This window comes from Centruroides vittatus, unplaced genomic scaffold (genome assembly GCF_030686945.1).
Source record: "Centruroides vittatus isolate TY-2023 unplaced genomic scaffold, ASM3068694v2 scaffold_464, whole genome shotgun sequence".
NCBI classification, from domain to species: domain Eukaryota; kingdom Metazoa; phylum Arthropoda; class Arachnida; order Scorpiones; family Buthidae; genus Centruroides; species Centruroides vittatus.
In genome coordinates, this window is record NW_027122710.1 from 2,565,939 (window position 1) to 2,587,366 (window position 21,428).

The 21,428-nt window shown below is 29.8% G+C and overlaps 1 protein-coding gene across 4 annotated transcripts in view; it reads left to right on the forward strand.

The window, feature by feature from the left end:
* LOC136989336 (cell death-inducing p53-target protein 1) overlaps positions 1-21,428 on the forward strand; it is a 45,350-nt gene that overhangs the window by 8,582 nt on the left and 15,340 nt on the right. For 2 of the 4 annotated variants that reach the window (XM_067287466.1, XM_067287467.1), the window contains exons 2-3: positions 2,348-2,469; positions 14,591-14,662. In XM_067287466.1, the coding sequence (XP_067143567.1) occupies positions 2,355-2,469; positions 14,591-14,662 (187 nt within the window). In that variant the 5' untranslated portion in view covers positions 2,348-2,354. The remainder of the gene's footprint in view (positions 1-2,347; positions 2,470-14,590; positions 14,663-21,428) is intronic. The other 2 variants (XM_067287468.1, XM_067287469.1) reach the window with 1 other exon arrangement.

The following is a 21,428-nucleotide window of genomic DNA, read 5'->3' on the forward strand; positions in this document are numbered from 1 at the left end:
TTCATTGTCATTGATAGTTTGCTTTAGACTGGTATTCATGCCCGATCCTGTGTGGATACCGCTCAACCCGTCGCTGATCCTCTACCCTTCTCAAGACATCCAAGACTTACGGACCACCTGGCAAACCTGCAGTATGCCAATTCTGAGACTCTGACAAAGGCCCAACTTCTATTACTAAGGTATTTACCAACACATGACCGATTGTGAACTATCTCTCTCTATGACAAGGACCTGCAATATTAATGATGAAGGACAATTTCCTATAATTGTTATTCAGAATTATTGCTAGCTAAGTTCTTAACCTGTATCTCTTTGCTTGATAAATAAAATGGGTATTGTTAATTCTTAAATTTGTAGTAGCATCTCCATCCTGAATCCGAGCACCTACAAATGCGACCACTTGCGCGCAGAAACGTAAAGACAGCCATCAAGGTTTCTGTGTCTGTCCTGACGAACTAGTCATCGCAAATGCTATGTCAATCCTTTGGTCCCGTGGTGCCGAAGCATACGGGGCACTCCGGCATTGTCACACAAACAGCTGAATCAAACAAAAAAGATTGATGGCAATAGTATTCTGGGACCATAAAAGTATGCTTCTTGTAATTTCCTCTACCAAGGAGAGACTGTGAATGTTAAACACTGTTGTGATAGTTCAGAGCAGTTGTGGCATCAAAGTTCAGCAAGTCATAATGTCCTAGCTTCAGGACCATGATACTGATTTTTTTCTCTGCTGGCATTGATGCTGGGTGTACCAGTAGAACAGATTCTTGGACAAATATGGCAGCATGTGGAAAAGTAATGTGGACAAAGTGTATTGGAACTTACTGGTTATATATACAGTTACAGTGGAACTTGGATAACTTGAAGTCACATTTACTCAAAGTCATTTTCTTTCCCTGATTGTCTAGCATAACATTAAATAAAAAGGGTTAACTTGAATTTCTTGAGACTTTTTAACTTAGTCTGAATTTTTTCCCCAACTGAATTCGAGTCAACCAGGTTCCACTGCATATAAAATATTAGGAATTGAAACATGAAAATTCTAACCAAAACTACAAATTATAGAAATAATTATTCATTATAACTGTTTAAGTTTAAATGTTTCATGGTTTCTTATTTAATTAAGTGTGATCAGTAAGTTCTGAGAATTATTTTTTAAAAATAAATGAAAGCACTTATTGCTATTTAGGTTGGGTCTTTTTCAAAGTGATCTGGCTCTTTGAGATATAATACACTTTTCCCAGCATTTCTGGAGCTGCTGGAAAGAATTCTGAAACTCAGATTTTGGAATTGTTTTTAGAGTCCTCCTCTGACATTTTGGAATGCAACACTGTCACCACAGATAGCCTCCCTTCATCCTGCCACTCTATAACTGTCTATGTGCCACTAAGACAACATCTAGTACACAAACACCTTAATATCTAGACCAGGGAAGGTGAACCTTTTTGAGTCTGTGTACCATAAGTATGCTTACTATGTGTAATAAGCATATTTATCTTTACATATGTTTATGTATGCTGAAGTTTTAGACTTTGAATGATGATAATCAAAGAAATGAAATAAATACGTTTTAATTAGAATAAATGAATAATAAAAGCAATGGGATCGGTTAATACGACATTAAAAAATTAATCAATTCTAAGAAATTTTTAATTTAAAAAAAATCTCGAGAATTACAAGTGAAAACACTCTTTAATTCCGACTTCGACAGACTTGAAACAAGAGAAAGACCAGTAAACTATTCTCAGTGATTCTTACTTTATTGTATCCATATATATTTTCGCTTTACACAGCCTCTTCAGTGGATATCACCCTGTTGCATTGCTGGTATTTTTATAATTCATCAACATTGTTTTGCTTTAGTTGATAAATGTAAAGAAGCAGACTGATAAAAGGATAATCAGGTGATAAACTGAAAGGATAATTTACAGGTGATAAACTAAAATCATATAATACATTTTGTTAGATGATTTCTCTGACATGTCACAGCTTTACCACTCCTGGTCTAGACTATTGATAGGGTGCAACATCTACCTGCTAACACTTCATTTTTGTAAAAAGAAAAAAAAGGTAATAATTGCAACTTATTGATCACATGTTCTATAAGAATTATTTTAGGTTAATATCAAAGAAACTGAGAAGAAGAAAAAATTTAAACTCAATATAAATCCAGTTTGTCAATTCATGTACAAACTGTATAAAATTTAAAAAATCACATAGGTAAAAACATTATGAATATTATATAAAGCCATATCTTAATTTATCATCATCGTCATTTATAATAAATGTAAAATTTTTAAACTAGGAAATAATTTATAAAAAGTTTGATTTTCTTGTTTACAAATAGAAAAAGTATGGAGCAACAAAAACCACCTGCTGGAACTACTTATCCAGAACCACCACCACCTTATACGAGCGGACCAGCACCACCACCTAATGCGTATCATCAACCTCCTGGTCCATACGGTGGTAAGTTTTCATGATGATGATATTTTTAATTTTACATTTGCCATAAATAATAGCAAATTTTTAAAATATCAATATCTTAAGTCACTGAGATAAAAAGCAAAATTAGCAAATAATTTTTGTTAACAGAATCAACCACTATAGTATATGTAGTTTTAACAGTGTATATAAGTTTGTATATCAAAATATATGTACATAAAAATGATGTACAAAGTTGTATGCACTGCTAAAGGTGATATGTCTTTCTAATTTTTTAATGCATAAATTTTCTACATTTAAAATGAGTATAAGTTTATTATTTTAAATTATAAAAAATTTAAGATTGATTTGTCTTTTAATACTTTGCTAACTAGAATATTGTAACAGATCACTCAATTGATTAGTTAAATTTAATTCAAGTATAAACTGCTGTTTCCATTTCAAGCAGAGTTCAGTAGAAACTTTGTTTTTTATATTTTTGTTCTATTTGCATTCAAAGTACTTTATTTTTTAAATTAATTATTTAACAGTTTTAAACAGTTAAACAATTTTATATATATAAAAAAATTTTAAAATTAAATTGCTGGTATATGGTTGATCATCTAACATTGTTGGCTCCAGTATTATATGAGGTAGCATTCAAAAGTTCTGGGACTGGATCCATAATTAAAAAATTGTTAGTTTGTTAGTTATAATGCTGAAATACATCCTCCTCCAAAATAAGCCCCTTTACAACAACACACTTTTGGTGTAGAGGTCATGGAAGTACTTGTAGAACCCTTTCTTTATGATGTTCTTCATTTCATTAAATAACACCACTAAAACCTTTAGATTATACCAGCAAATATAATTTAATTTAAATACGTTATGACAAACGTTTTCAATCTTCTTAGGATCTGCGTCAGGTCAAAAAATGTTCCTTATAATTAGAATGCTAAACTTTTGAATTTAATTATTTTAAAATCATCAGAACTGTAAACATTAGAACAAGTATACATCAAAATTCACATCTAGGTGTTAGTTAATGTTAAATTTAAAATAAAAATTAACATAAAAGTTAATTAATACATTTTCTCTTATAAATCTTAAGTGAATTAATTTTTTATAAATGTTGTCTGGAAAAGGACTGCCATGCATGCAAAATGTTTGCCGCCTGCTTAAAATTGATGCATTCTCCTTTTAAAGATTTTAGTGGTGTTATTTAATAGTATTACCAACAAACTACTTCAAACAACCTTTACTCTGCAGTAAAATTAATTCTTTAATCTAATGTTTTCGGTTAGCTTTACTAACCCTCTTCAGGATTGCCAAAAAAATCGTTATTTCGAAAATTACGTTCAAAAAACTCTTTACAATTTAGAATGTTTTTAAACTTTCCGGCTGCGCAATCTCAGAACATTCTTTCACAGCTGCATACCGGCCACTCTCCAAGCTGAAGGGATTCGATATGATTCTTTAAAATTAATGCTTTGTTCTTTTTCATTATACTTGTTAATACACCATGCCTCCGTATATTTAAGTTGCCTTATATTTGCCACTTTCTGTACAATTTTCGCATTGTCCCAGTTGATAGACACCTCGTCCGGATCCGCTATCGCATAGTTGGCTAACGCCGTAACTGGTTGCCTGCATCTTACATTTCTTTTATGCTCCTCTAACCTTACTGCCAGCGATCTCTTCGTAGCCCCTATATAATACAGCTCCGTACTCCTCCTTTTATCCTGCACTGGTATTCTGTAAACCCCTGGAATTTTCATTCTGTCTATGGGCGCTTTGTCGTTCCGTAGCAACTGAAATATAGTAGGGTTCCTCCTGTATGCTACTTTTTTATTCTTCTCTATTCCTATTCTTCTATATATGTTGCTTAATTGAGCTCTATACTCCATTATGGTAAATTCTCCCTTTTCTTTACTCTCGTTATTACCTTTCTCTATTTCCTGCACCAACCGTTTTATTTTGCTACTCTTTACTCCTACATGTTCTGCTATTTTCTTGATGTATTCTATTTCCCTTCTTGTGTCTTGCATCCTGCTACAATGCGTGTACGCTCTTCTAAGCAGTGCTCTGAAGGCTGCCAACTTGTAGTTCGTCGGGTCATGGGAAGCCCATGGTATCATCTCTGGAACGTACGATGGTTTACGATACACTTTAGTAGTTATTTTTCCTTTTTCCTCCACTTCTACATCTATGTCCAGGAAATGTATTTTTCTATGGCTCTGCTGTTCTATTTCTAGTTCTAGCCCGAAGATATTGTTATTCATATCTTGACTGAATTTTTCCGCGTCTGGCTTCTCGTTCCATATAATACATACATCATCTACGTATCTTGCATACAGCACTATTTTTCCTTTATATTTATGCAATTTGCTACTTTCCAGAGATCTTACTACTAATTTGCATAATAACCCTGACACGGGGCTACCCATTGGCACGCCCCTATGTTGCTTGTATGTAGTATCTTCAAACTCGAAGAACGACGAAAAAGTGGCTAAGTGCGCCAATTCTAGTACTTGCCTTCTTACTTTTGCTGCATTTTCTACTTTTTCTAACAAAAAATCTCTCAAGTGCCCAAAACACGGCTCCAACTTTACCGATGGGTACATTGCCTTAAAATCGAATACTGTCATGTAGCTTTTTTCGTTTAATTTCAATTGCTTTAACTTCTGTATTACCTCTACTGCCTGCGTTACACTATACTGATGTGCAGGCATGTTTATCATAATAAATTCTTTGAGCTTTTTTTCTAGCAATATCGTAGGAGCAGAGCACTTATCTACCACCGGCCTTATGCTTTTTCCCGGTTTATGGGTCTTCGCAAACCCGAATAGTCTTGGAACGGCCAGGGAGGATACGATAATCTTCGTCATTCGCAGCTGCTTAGCCAAAGCTGTCTTACTAAACAGTTTTACTCTTGATTGCATCTGGTCTACAATCTTTGGGTGCGTTACCGTGCATTGAGTGTCCTTTATGTAATCTGCTAGCAGTTTTTTTATACGTGCCCTTCTTCATAATTACCATGTTTTTAGACTTGTCTGCCCTTGTTAGCACTACCTCATTATCATTCATTCATTTTTTACTTTCTCTTATACCTTTCCATGTCTTGTCCTGAGTTTTTCTTTTACATTCATTGTTAATTTTAAAAACCGTTCTCCATCTGAACGCCTCTTTTTTGAGCTCACTGAGCCCTTCCAATGCCTGCTCAACATCGGGGATAATTCTTTCATATCTGAGCTTAGGGCGCGGAACATATTTGGGACCCCACTTACAAGCCTCCTTTAAGCATCTTGGTGGATTAATGTTATCCCAGCAAGTTAATGTGGACCTGGTCTGCGCTTTCGTATATCGTTGCTGCTGTTTTTTTAACCATGTCATTTTCTTCTCGTATCTAATCCTCAACCTCCCTGCTACCTGATACGTAAGATTTATCACTCTGCTATTCACATCTGCGAGCAATTCTGGGTCTATATCATGCAGCTGGTTCTCTAATTTTATTAATTCTTTCAGCAATACATACTTTCTCCGGCGTGTATTTCGAATCATCTTTCTTAAGCACAATACCTTTAGCTTTGGGAGTAGCGAGTAGCATCCTTCCGGTAGCCGTATTCGCCAAATTGACATAGGTACTACATCATACTTTTTGCATTCTAATAAGAAATTAAGTTTGGCATCGTTCTTACAAATTTTTAGCACTAATCTTCTATAACATCCGGCCGGCAATGCCACCATTAATTACTATGTACTGTACACTGCATTACTACAAACAAACTACTTCAAACAACCTTTACTCTGCAGTAAAATTAATTCTTTAATCTAACGTTTTCGGTTAGCTTTACTAACCCTCTTCAGGATTGCCAAAAAAATCGTTATTTCGAAAATTACGTTCAAAAAACATACAACATGAAGATACTACATACAAGCAACATAGGGGCGTGCCAATGGGTAGCCCCGTGTCAGGGTTATTATGCGAATTAGTAGTAAGATCTCTGGAAAGTAGCAAATTGCATAAATATAAAGGAAAAATAGTGCTGTATGCAAGATACGTAGATGATGTATGTATTATATGGAACGAGAAGCCAGACGCGGAAAAATTCAGTCAAGATATGAATAACAATATCTTCGGGCTAGAACTAGAAATAGAACAGCAGAGCCATAGAAAAATACATTTCCTGGACATAGATGTAGAAGTGGAGGAAAAAGGAAAAATAACTACTAAAGTGTATCGTAAACCATCGTACGTTCCAGAGATGATACCATGGGCTTCCCATGACCCGACGAACTACAAGTTGGCAGCCTTCAGAGCACTGCTTAGAAGAGTGTACACGCATTGTAGCAGGATGCAAGACACAAGAAGGGAGGTAGAATACATCAAGAAAATAGCAGAACATGTAGGAGTAAAGAGTAGCAAAATAAAACGGTTGGTGCAGGAAATAGAGAAAGGTAATAACGAGAGTAAAGAAAAGGGAGAATTTACCATAATGGAGTATAGAGCTCAATTAAGCAACATATATAGAAGAATAGGAATAGAGAAGAATAAAAAAGTAGCATACAGGAGGAACCCTACTATATTTCAGTTGCTACGGAACGACAAAGCGCCCATAGACAGAATGAAAATTCCAGGGGTTTACAGAATACCAGTGCAGGATAAAAGGAGGAGTACGGAGCTGTATTATATAGGGGCTACGAAGAGATCGCTGGCAGTAAGGTTAGAGGAGCATAAAAGAAATGTAAGATGCAGGCAACCAGTTACGGCGTTAGCCAACTATGCGATAGCGGATCCGGACGAGGTGTCTATCAACTGGGACAATGCGAAAATTGTACAGAAAGTGGCAAATATAAGGCAACTTAAATATACGGAGGCATGGTGTATTAACAAGTATAATGAAAAAGAACAAAGCATTAATTTTAAAGAATCATATCGAATCCCTTCAGCTTGGAGAGCGGCCGGTATGCAGCTGTGAAAGAATGATCTGAGATTGCGCAGCCGGAAAGTTTAAAAACATTCTAAATTGTAAAGAGTTTTTTGAACGTAATTTTCGAAATAACGATTTTTTTGGCAATCCTGAAGAGGGTTAGTAAAGCTAACCGAAAACGTTAGATTAAAGAATTAATTTTACTGCAGAGTAAAGGTTGTTTGAAGTAGTTTGTTTGTAGTAATGCAGTGTACAGTACATAGTAATTAGTATTACCAACTTTGGAAAATTCAGAAGTTTTTCAGTTCAACTAACATTAAATTCTTCACTTTTTTTGTGCTCAAAAACTATCAACTCTGAAATTGACATACCAGCTTGGGAAACAGGTGATACAATCATAGCAACATTCAATATGTTTCATCAGTGTTAGTTGCCCTGGTCACCCACTGTGTTCATCGTATTCAACCTCTTCTCTACCCTCTACCCTTCTTTGAACTGTCATGCCAGTTGAAGACTTTTGACCAAGACATAGTTTTTTTATCACAAACCTGTTTCAACATGCAAGTTTCTGTTGGACCTTTGCCAAAACAAACAGAAAACGTAATGTTAATGCTTGTTCAATAAATGCTTTATTTCACTAATTATCAAGCATTTCACACTTTTCTGACAATACCTATATGTGCTGCAGTCATCACATTTGGACAAAACCACTTCCCTGTGTATAACATAAACTAGGAATTACTACGATTGTGGTATATACTTAATTCCTACTGTATTTTCATTGATTGATTGGCATGCCACATATAAATGGGAGAGGCTGGCATGCTGGTTAAATTGCGGTTAATATATAAAATTAAACAGATCTAACAAAACCAGTTGTGAATTAAATGCTAAAAAAGACAAAATGAAGAAATTAAACATGTAGTCATAATTTTTGATGTAATGCTGACAGTTTCACAGTTTTAGAAGAAATGCTTGTTTGTATTTTAATACTCTCTCTAGAGAGGGGTCTTATAACCTCACTTAAACTGGCATTCTCGCATTTCCCCAAGATAAACCGGCATGCTGGTTTTTACCATATGGAAATATCTGATTTCATGATATCCTCAGATAGATCAGCATGCTGGTCATTCTGCAAAAATACTGTATATGGTCCCAGTCCCAGAACTTTTGGATCCCATCTCATATATAACTGATCACTAAGTTTTTTAAACATGATCTTGATTTCTAATTTTAGTTTTAGGCATAATATGAAGGCTGATTATGTGTTGAAGATAGTGATTACACTATTTTTTTTTTCTGTGAACATGAATGTAAATGTGAAAAATTATATTTTTGATTAAAAATTGCTTAAATATTAAATCAAATTTATTTTTTGAGTTGTTCTTTCAAGGAAGTAAGATAGCTCACAAATCTAAATGATGGGAGTCAATTTTCTTTTAATAAATGGTTATTAGATGACTAACCATGCATTAATAAATTCATAAATAAAATTTTGAAAACTCATATTTCTAAGCAAAGTTAGCTTTCAATAGGTGTTAAATCACTGTCAGTGAATGATGATGAAGGTACACTTCTTCGATAATAGTCATACATATGGGAAAATAGCTATACTACCAAGGGATCTGAAATTTGTGTGTCTGCAGGGTTCCTACTCACCTGGAAAGTCAGGAAAATTGAGATTTTCGTTGTTTGGAAAAAGTCATAGAAAGTCGGAATTTGTCAAAAAGTAATTAGCCTCTTTGGCTGCCTTGTTGATTTTTTTTGTTGACAATATTCTTGACTACGTTTAGCTGTCTGCAGACAGCAAGAAATAATATGATGCAATATAACTTATGATAAGGGTGCGGAATATTTTCAGGACCCAAAATTTCTCCCAAGCAAATACAAAATTTTACAAAGTACAAAATATGATAAATAATTTAAATTTAAATGCTATTATTTGTCATTTTTCATTTTAATAATTTTGATTGCATACCAAAACAATGTTTGATTTATTTTCCTGTTTATTAATATTTTATAAAGTACAGGAAATTTATTAAGGGATAAACTTAATAAATATATACTTTTGTACATGTATTAAACATGATTTATTAATGAATAAATAAATAATGACTTTTTTCTTTTTTTCAAAGCCATGTAGATTTATGATTGTGGATTAATAACAGGATAAACTATTTTAATTTAATAAAAACAATTTATTTTTAGTCTTATAATTTGGCAATTATAGTAAGAATATATAACTGTTGGTCAGGGAAAGTCATGGAATTTAAAAGAAAAATTTGAGTAGGATCCCTGATTGTGAATGGTTGTTCAGAAAACTTCAAGCTAAAAAACAAATTATTTTTGTATTTTGTCTCCAATATTGTATTTAAAAAAAATCATATTATGTTTAAGCAAATCATAGTTAGTGCCCTGGGCCTACATGGATATGGAGGAAAAATTCTCTTAGTGCCTATAGAGCAGAAAGAGTTAAAAATGAAAATGAGAAAGAAATCAAACTTACTAACAAGTAATGGTTTGTGAGCTCTAAGGTTGGCTTTACTTTACTGCTAGCTTATTACACCATGACAGGACATCAAATTAGACTTAGAAAAACACTATTTTATTCTCAAAATGCATTTCGGATGTAGAGTCCCTCATCAGCTTTTTTGATTTAACATGACGATTGGATGTTTTGAATATTAAAATATTAAACACGAGATAAAACAAAATTTTTACACAATGAGGTTAGTGCTGATACAATAACACAATAATAAACAGAGGTACTGGTCAAACAATAAATAAAGTAGTGAAAATATACATTGTTAAAACAAAATGCTATGCAGATACACAGTAACACGAATAGAGTAACCAGATAATTCAAAGTTCATTCCAGAATCACGCCTGAAATGCTTTCTCCACATCCAAAATGCATTCTGAGAATAAAATAGTGTTTTTTCTAAGTCTAATTTGATGTCCTGTCGTGGTGTAATAAGTCTAGCTGTAAAGTAAAACCAACCTTACAGCTCACAAACCATTAAGAAGACTAGACAAGAAGCATATCATAGTATTCATTGGTTACTAACAAGTACTTGTTTTCTTTTTAACGATCACTGTAACTTTAAAATTTTTGGAATAATTTTAATTCTATCTTTAGAATAATACATTAATAAAAGATGATGATAAATTATCTCATTGAATTTTTTAAATATGTATATTTTTTGAAGTTAAAATTAAAATTATTCTAGAAATATTACAATGACTTCTTAAGTATAAGATTTTTGTTTTACTTTTGAAATTAAAAAAATAATTTGCATAAATTATTTATTTATTTATGTTAGAATAATGTTAGACAGTTTTGAATGCCAGTTTTTCTTCTTATAAAATGCTATTTTAAATATCTGTTATGCATTTTTGAGTTTTCTCAGTTTTGTATGTATATATAAAATATTATATATTTATAAAATTTGTTATATATCAATGTAAAAGGCATTAAAAATTAATTATTTTTCTAATCTTTTCTTGAAAATTAAAAAATATCAGAGTAAAGAAAGGAAAAAAATTGGGAAAATTATCATCAATGTACAGAAAAATTCAAATTCAATAATAATTTTTATATTATAACTATATTATATTTAGACTTTTATTTTTTTAATGATCTGAAATACACATTGCAAATTTACTGGGTTTTTTTTTTTATTATTACTACTATTAATACAGAAAATTTTCAAAATGTTATTGGTTTATTGATAAATTACTGATCATTTTTACATTTAAACTCTAATTGTGAAAATTAAGCACATTAGTGATTATTTTTAGTTTCTGAGTTTTTTATGAGTCAGCAACTGAACAATCATTACTGCACTCTGAATTCCTTTCTTCTATTTTAAAAAGCAACAATTCATTGCCTGAAAAATAGATCATGTTACAGTATTCTCTTTATTTACAAGAGTAATTGGTTACATGAATCGAGCCATGGAAAGCTATTTAAAATTGAAATCTTTGTGATGTTTTCAAATACAGTATTTTACTCTCACTGGAGTAGAAAAGTTTTTTAAAATATATATCTATATAAGAAATTACTGATAACAAAAACGTGCATTTTAATGTAACCATCATTTATTTCCATAAAGTTGATTATTTAAAATTTAAAAATTTTTCATCTGTGTTAAGATGAATTGTATAAAGAAGGAATTACTGCAATTTCGTTTATTTTTCTACTAAATGTTCCAGACAAAAGCAAAGATAAATCTTAGATTCTTTTTAAAAGCATGATGAATTTGTAAAACTAACATGTACTGCAAATTTAACAAAGATAAATGATTCAAATGCTGTAAAAAATTTTTAAAATACATGTATTTGTCTAGTTCTTTTTGACTTCCTATTCTTTATACATAACCTTGCTAATCTAAACTTTCATCAATCCAAACAAGTCTGTAATAATTATTTGGATTAGAAAGATTGCATTTTATTTCTTTAATTTGATAAATTTGCATTTGTGTATGAATTTTAAAGTTTTTGCAAAATAAGAATTTTTTACTTATAATTTAAATTTTTTTATGAGACTTCAGATATTTTTTTTACATTGCAAATTAATCTGCAAGACAGTTTATGTTGGTCTTCATTATTATTTATAAATTTAAATCTAACTACTAATTGAGAACTCAGCTGATATTAGATTTAATGATAACAAAAACGTGCATTTTAATGTAACCATCATTTATTTCCATAAAGTTGATTATTTAAAATTTAAAAATTTTTCATCTGTGTTAAGATGAATTGTATAAAGAAGGAATTACTGCAATTTTAATTCATTTTATTATATGATAGTCCTAATTCTTGGTGAATATGTAGGAATTATGATTATCATAATTGTTTTCATTAAATTAATCTATATGCTTGCTTTTGTACTGAGCATTTATTTTGTGTTGCTGTTTTTATTTGTATTTTTTGTTTTGACATTATAGTAATGCTAAGTAAAAATGAATCTATTCAATACATAAGTGCATCTTCAAATTTCATCTTTATTTTCCTGTTTGTCAAATAATTAAATTGACCAGATATTTAACTTATAAATTGTTTTCATATGAATTTTTGTTAATAACAATAATAATAAAATTATAAAAAGTGTTTTCATAATATAACCAGAATAATTATAAGCAAAATTCATTTGACAACACATTAAGTTATAAAGAATCTTACAATTTTCAAAAATTTGGAACATCAAAACGTATTTTTGCAAAAAAATATTTTAATTGTTTATTAATATGAACAAAGTTGGAAATATCTGAAAAACATAAATTTAATTTTATATTAATCATAAAACATACTATTTTTCTTCTAGAGTAAGATCAAAAGAAATGAGAAATAAAATTAGAAGAATGTTTGGAAAAAACTGGTGTATTTTTTAATTATATGATTTACTTTGATATGTTTAATGAATAAAACTGATTTTGAAATATTTTAAGACTGTTAAAGTTGTTTCATGATTTTATTTTAAATTCTAATAAAATCTTTTTCACCAATAAATATTGAGTTGTTATAACTTGAAGAAGCTGTTTATTAGATTAAACAAAATCTAATAAACAATTTTAAAATTATTCAGAATTTCAGAAAACTAAACAGACAGTATTTTTGTAAATTGTGAAATAATAAAATTGAGGTATTATTTCTTATGAATTAATGTTATTAATTCAGAGATTACAATAAATTTTTTTCTTATTTGCTTTTCATATCTGGTTTATTTTTTAGAAATATTGTGCATAAATGTATAATATATATACAAGTTGTTATGTGTGTATATATAATACTATCTATATACTATATATAAAAATAAAATTTGCTGCTGATGTAAATTTTTTCCTTGTTTATTTTTGAATGAATTCTTCTTGACATTTTTTAATTGCTAATTTAATAAGTTGTTTTTAATTATTTCAATAAATAAAACTTTGATTTTCAAGTATTTTACAGATTATTTAAAATGTGTCAAGTTGTGTCATTAGTAGAGTTTAAAATTAAAAACCACACCTTTTTGGTAAATAAATATATTTACCAAAAAGATGGTGTTACAGCATTATCACACCCTGCTTTGGGATCGTACTGTGTTGCTCAGGCACTGTGGTGATAGGGGTCTGGTCAAGGACGATGCCAGCCAATGGGCCAGGGGGGCAAGATGATGTAAAGTGATAGAGGATATGAATTGTATATAGGTAAAATAAAAACGATTCATAAAGTTTTAATCATTTACTATGTACCGGAAAAGAAATATTTTAATTAAAACATTTTTTTAACTTACAAGAAGCCTAATAAAATTATTTTAATTAAAACTTAGCATTTAAATAATTTTTTTTTGAAAATCTAGGGGAGGGCAGCTGCCCCCTCCTGTCCCCCTTGACGTCGCCCTTGAGTCTGGTGCTAATTTTGGAGTCCCTTTTCACCACATTATTGTCCCCATGCAACTCCCCCACCCTCAAGTTACCTGGAATTTGGATCAGTTTATATAAGCAGAATAAATAATTCTATTTAACTGTGTTTTTCCACCTTCTCTGTGTATTTAAGTGCATGTGCATAGATATTATGCAATTTTTAAAAATAAGTCTTTAAAAACTTTTTGTTCTAAAAGTTTTTATATTCTGTTCGGTTAATGCCGTTCCTGTTTGTAATTTAAATTTATTCGGAAAAAACGTTCAGTTCGTATTTGTGCCTGAAGATGATGTTCATAACAACATTGAAAACGCTCTCAGAGAAATAAAGTACTCCTTAACGTCTTTTTTGTGTGAAATTTTTCTCTTCGTGTGTGTAGAAAGTTCTATTGTTGTTGTGAAATTATGTATGTAACATATGAATTCTATTTCAGGACAATAAAGAGATAGTATAAAATAATTGTTCTATATAATAAAAGCATTAGTTCTTAGGGGTCAAGAATTACTATCTGAATCAATAATTATGCTAATAAACAAATTTTTTGAGATATACTGAAATTACAAAATATTCTTAATATTCTGATATGTAATTTGTTGAAAATAATAATTTTTAATTAATATCATTTCAGTTCATTGAAATTTATTCATAATAATTGTTAAAATTCCAAATATTAGTCATAGTATAAAGTTTCTATTGTAATAATTTTATTGTAATATAAATTATTTTATAATTAATAATAAAATCATTATTTAGAGGGTTTGTAGAGCTTCTTGCTATTTTTGCATTTTTTTTATTTATGCTTACTTTGGGCTCCAACGGTTTATCTGCAGGCATGGCCTTTTTTCCTGGGCCGTCACATCATCCACCACCTCCAGGTGGGGTACCCGTCTTCCCAATGGCAGGTCAGACAATTTAATCATTTATCTGTTTGCATGCCATATTTAAAGTCTGTTGTAACAATTATTTTTATATACATGCAACATTTATTGTTTGTGTAAATTTTATTTCAATCTTTTATTTTTGTTGCATGCAATTTATATTGTTGTTAATGCATATTGACTATAAAGATTTATGCTGATTTGCATTTTTTGTTTTTTAATATATCTATATGTATTATAATATTTCATTTAACCATACATTTTGGGAAAAAAAATCTGAAAATCAGTAACTGATAATGTAATGTAATCAGAGCAGGAAAATATTTTATATGGTATTATGTCATCAGTATTATGAATTGTAAGAAATAAATTACCTAGTCAACAAAATCATTTGAAAACAAAGCAACAAATTAAAATAAGCAAACCTGACATGAAATGTGTTTGTGTTTACTGCTAAATTATTATTTGATAATGATAGTTTTCAATTTGATTAATTTTAATATTTCAAACTAGTCTTTTAATTAAAATGTAAAATTGAAATAAACAGAATATATTAAATTTCCTATGGTAGCTGTATTATATGTTGAGCTAGTAATAGTCTCTTTAATCCGAGAAACTGTTTTACTGATCCGAAATGCATTTCTAAAAAAGCAATAAAGGAGTTTGAACCTGTTAAGCTGTGAGACAGTCTACCATCAATATATTTTTCGGATTAAAGAGACTGTTACTAGATAAACAGAATATAGTTTCTAATACCATATATCAATTAGTCTTAATTACAACAGTATGTAAATTAACTGGAATATGTTAGTCATATGCAGTTATTGATATCTTCAGATTTTTTTTTCTTATTATAGTGCATCTGATATGAAATTTCTTACATGTCTAGATTTTGGTTAATCATTTTTATTATATAATACAAATTAAATTTCATATATAAATTAATTAATTATTTATATCAATTAATTATTTTAATTTCAAATAAAAGTATGAATATCTGCTTGGACAGTAACAGATATTCATCTTTTGTAAAATATTTTAAAGGCATTTTCTTTTTAAAAGCTAACATTTATTTAGAAATCTGCATCTTAAAGAGAAATTTGATTTTATTTTGAATTTGAATGGCAGAATTTGATGTAAATTATTTAGTAGCTGATATATTATTACTAGTAAAATGATGTCTTACCATCTTTTATATATTTAATTATTTAAATAAAAAATGTTTTGTTGAATATATTACTTCACATTTTAGAATTTATTTAATCAAAATATACCAAAAATAGAACTTTTTCAAAATTAATATGACTGTAAACAACATATTCATGACACTATTTCCATAATAGTTTGAAATAGCATTTCTAGGGTCATTGAAGAATATTTAATTTGTAGAAACTTTCAATCACTGACAATAGTATTATCCAATAATTTGTATCCAAATTCTACCATTTATATTATCGAATGAAATTTATTTACAAACTAAATTTTTGACCTTTTTTTCTGTAATGTGCAGTTATAACTTTAAAATTATTAATACTTTTTTAAAAGTGTTTGTGTCATTACACAATATTTAATTATACTTATAATTATAAATTAATATAGTTAACTATTTGATATCTGATTATTTTCATAATCCATTAAATTCTATTGTATGGGCATTTCAAGGAGAATAACTTAGAAAGTTTTAACTGCTGTAAGAATAGAAAATATTTCCATTTTATAATTTTCTCTTACGAATGATTTGAGTTAGAACAGATTTTTACATTTATACATATATAAAATTTAGAGAATAAAATAATTTAATACAGTTTATAACAATCAGAAAACTTTTATTTAAATGTTAAAAATTGTAACTCTATCTTCAGAAATTATTTTTATTAGAAAAATAATTTTTAGGAAATCTGGATTATCTTACAGTAAATATTCAATATTTGAACATATATTACAACAATTTACTTAGTTTTATCATTAGTACCAATGAAGTTTAATTACTCATTTGGAATGATGATTACAAATCTAAGTACTTACACAAATAATTTATGCAATGCGATGTTAGAACTGATATCATTATTGTAAAAATGTTATTGTTTTTACTTTGTCATAATTGTAAAAATATTTTGAAAGTGAAGTTTCAGCTTATTTAAAAGACATAACTATATTTTTCATTATACTGTCATTTGTACGAGCTTAGCATCGGTAAAGATTTGCATGTCAATAAGACAATCATATAACACATTATTCGACATTTGCTTAACAATGATTATTATAACCAAAATTGTACTTCTCTATTACTGGAAACACATTAACATCTAATCACAGAACCTTTTCAGCATCCAGTAAAACATAGAAGATAAAATCTTCTTCGTTTTACTTTATGCTGAAGAGGTTCTGTAATTAGATATATTATAACCAAGAATAGCATCTAAATTAGTATAGAAATACAACAGAAAATGACAAATATTTGCTTAGCATGATTAACAAAAGATGTTCATATGGACATGGAAGTAGACTGAAATAATAAGAATGTTGCCATAAATGTTATTCAAAAATTCTTTGTGAAATAAAATGCTTAACATAAGAAAAAGAAATTATTAGTATTAGGCCCTATAAAATGACCAAAAATAAAAATAATTTACATGGTTAACAGAAATACAAGTAAATAATAAACAAAAATGAAGAGTAATAAATTTATATTTTTACAAATATGATTAATTATTGTTATAGGGTAATGATACAATTATTGTTCACTTAACGGAATTTTTTTTTTTTTTTTTTAAATTCTATGACATAACAGAAACATTAAATAAGGAAATATTTTATAACTTACTGATGGATTTGTTCTCTTATAGCCTTTCTACTGCCTATATTCAGAAATTACAAACACCGATTGTTTGTAAAACAATTTCTGAATATTAAAGAAATTTTTGTACACATTATGAAAATGCAAAATTATAGAGTTATTGGCCATATGCATAAAAAACTTGTGGGATTTTTTGCTCTTTGCTGACAGCAGAAACTTGTATTAATACTGTCATACAATATTTTCTGAATAGCTTTTATGGAACTTTTATTAAAGAGATTTAAATTTGAAATGGCCAATTTTTTTATCTTAAAAAAATACTGATTAAATGTAATTATAAAAAGTTGCACATTAAATTTGTTTAAAACATTATTGAATGGCTAGGAAGAATTAAAATATTTCAGAAATGCTATGCAAAAAATTTAGGACTGATTTAGGACTCGGAAATTGTTTTACTGATCAGATTTAGGAAGCACTAGAAATATCTTATTGATGATCTCTAATATGTATAGAAATGTTCTTGTTATCATTTTAATAAAAATGCTGTTAAGACGTAAAATATTGAAAACAATATTGGAAAGAAACAATACAGTAAGACCCCACTTAATGCTGATTCGAAATAATGCAGTCTGCTGAAGCCTAAAAAAAAGCTCAAAATTTATGCTGATTTAAATTATCATTGATTCGTATATAATACGATTATTTATTAACACAAACCAATCAGAACTAGGTGGCAAAATGGTGTACTTTCTTTAAATCTATGTTTGTTTGGTGCAATTTTGGAAAAAATATAACATTATGAATGCCATAGGCAATATCGGCTTTGCTTGGCAAGAATTAACTGATAAATGCACGAATGAAGTGTAAAAGAAGTTATGGCTGAAGGTATTGAAGAATTCTCAACAAGAAGAGCCTATCGCTGTATTGTTAGGTTGACCAAACTCAACCTAATAGATACAGCAGGATTAGGAAGTGTAGACGAGCAGAATACTGAGGAGTTACCACAGGTTTCTGTTGAGAGTCTTACCAATGACGACCTTCAAGAACTGGCAGAACAAGGAATTCATGTACCACTGGAAAATAGAGATTCTGAAAATGAAGAACCCAAAATATTTCTCTACAGATTTCCTTAGTGAAAGTTTGGTAACGATAACCAAAATAGTTGATTAAATTTCAGCGAATGATCCAGATTTTAAAAGGAGTGCAAAAGCAAAATGAGGTGCTTTGGATGAGATGTTCTGCTACCGACATTTGCTTAAGGAAAGTAAAAAAGTGACAAATGAAACTTCATGACTTTATTGCAAAAAAACAAGAATTTTAGAAAAGTCAGGACCTTCATCACAAAAAATGAATTTTACATTTCTGTGTGCATATGTCTATGTGTTATTTAACATATATTATTATACAAATTAATATAAAAATAACTTAAAATTAAAGTAAAATTTGTTTATTTTTAGTCGTGTGTTCCCCTATCCCTATTTACTCTGTTAAAATGACCTCGTTTAACGCTGTTTTGTTTAGCACTTTGTCGTGTAGGAACGCATCCCCCGCGTTAAGCGGGGTCTTACTGTATATATTGAAATTAAAAATCAATCTAGTCTTTAGTAAAATTTAAATTTCTTTGGATTTTCAAAAATAAAGAAAATTTGTTTAAGTGCATTCTAATCTATATGAAGATAAGATTAGTTGTGAACAATGATATGAAAACCAAACTGGTTTGTAAATATTTATTTTATAATATTCTGAGATATCTATTATCTAGTGGTAAACTAGTTATTGCTATGAAGAACTTGGATACAAATTTTCTGACTTTTGTTGTCATGGAAGAAAAGAGAGGTTGATAATCTATGATCAATAATAAGTGGAAGTTTTTAAAAAGTATAAAATTGTAATTATTATTCTTAGTAGGTACATACATTTTAGAAATGTTATACTTCAGTTAATACCGTATTTTACGGACTATAAGATGCACTTTTTTCTTTGAAAAATTGCCTCCAAAATTCAGGTGCGTCTTGTAGTCCGCAGCGTCTTATAGGTATTTGTTTTTTAAAAATTGCTTAAAAATTAAGGTGCGTCTTATAGTCCGTAAAATACGGTATTATTAAAAGAAAGTTCAGTTAAATAAATGGCTCTTGCCCAAAAGAAAAGCAGAAGGTTTGACTGGAAAGAGTGTGTTTTGATTAAAAGATTATTAGCTTTAAGCAGAAAAAGATGCCTAAGCCTACATAATATTTGCAATACTTTATTGATTCTTCTCTTATGATATTAATTGTTCAAATTACTTCTTCAGTACAAAACTTTTTGGAATACAACAAAGAATATTTGATTCATACAGATATGATCTTTGGGTAATTTTTTAATGGCTAATATTTATCTAATAATTTAGTTTTAAGTATCAAATTTGAAGAGCAGAATATCAAATGATTAAGATAGATTAAATATTTCTGAATGTTTTTTATGTCATAGTATGGTTTCTCTCATCATCATCATTTCATTATTGTTTTTATTGAACATCAGCTTAAAATACATCAGAGATTAGAGAGCATCAAACAGCTATTTCTTGGATTTCAATGAATATGGCTAAATTTACAGAATATTTATTTATTATTTTAAATCTACTATGGAGATGAAATAAATTTTAACATTGTGAGAATCTTAAACTACAGTATGGTCTTGTTATACATAGGGGATTGTGTGTCAGCAGATACCATGTAAATGAGATTCTGCATGAATCTGTCTCACCTCAAATAGTCTAGACACTCATGAAACCATTTACATAACATTTAAGTAGCAGGAAAACGTTAAAGTATTTTTTATTGTTATGAATAAAATTTTAGTCTGATGATTCTGAACTTACGTACGAACCAGGATATTCACAACAGTGAGTAGCAAACAGTAGTTTTCTTTATTTGGAATGTCAGGAGTTGGAGAATCATAATTTTCTGACTTAATAATCATATTCAGTAGCACTGGGAGTATTATTTGCCAATGTTAGTTGTCTTTTAGATGACCATAGTGATGGGAAGCTGCTGCAGCTTTCATTTTAATTCCCTGAACATGACAATATTTTACAGCATACATAATTAACTCTCTGAATTTCACTAGACAAATCAAATTGCCATCATATTATAAGGATTACACATTGCTTTCATTTTCCATGTTGAACTGCTTGTGGAGTTGTCCCTCCTCAACTTTGTTCTCATGCTTGAACAAACAAGATCATTATCTATTAATACTGTTGTCTGTCCATTAATTAATTCTTTGATGTCATCCTCTTCTAAGAGCTTAAATTCTAAGCTATCTCCTTTATCTCTCGTTTTCTTATGTTGTGTGAGAATATGGGGTCAGTTCCCTAAAAGCCACTTACACATCGAGTTGGTAAAACTCGCTCACTTTCTATTTTGGAGGGCTTTAATCAAGTGGCAAGGAGTGGACAAGTCAATAGGTGTCCGATTTCCAAAATTAGACAGGCAGACAGGGTTTAACAGATAACTAAATAAAAGTTTAATAAACATCTAAATCTAGAATACAGGAGGATATACAGAGCTATATGCAGTTAAATGCAGTTACACTGTCAGTTATTTACAAAAGGATAGTGACTAATTTACTATCTATGCCATGTGCCTAGTGTCCTAGTTCCTCAGAGAGAGTTCACAGGCCTATAACAAAATACCTCTAGGTGGAAGTGGAGAGCCAATATGACAAACATCATCTGTATGTAAGCTTGGAGCCGTCAAATGTCTCCCAGTTGGAGTCTTCATCTTTCGTTTGGTCAGTGGAGGGCTGGGAGACTAGAATAGCACATTCACAATTATAACTTTCTATGACGATCACCCTGAGTTCAGGTGTCTGTCTCTTTTATATCATTATCGTGGGAAAGGGGTCACGTGATCGTTTGTTGTTGACAATGACTTGCATTCTTTGACGAGTCGTTGCGTAATGGACCGCCTTTGTTTTGCAACAACATACTAACTTTCCCACTTGATTGTTGAC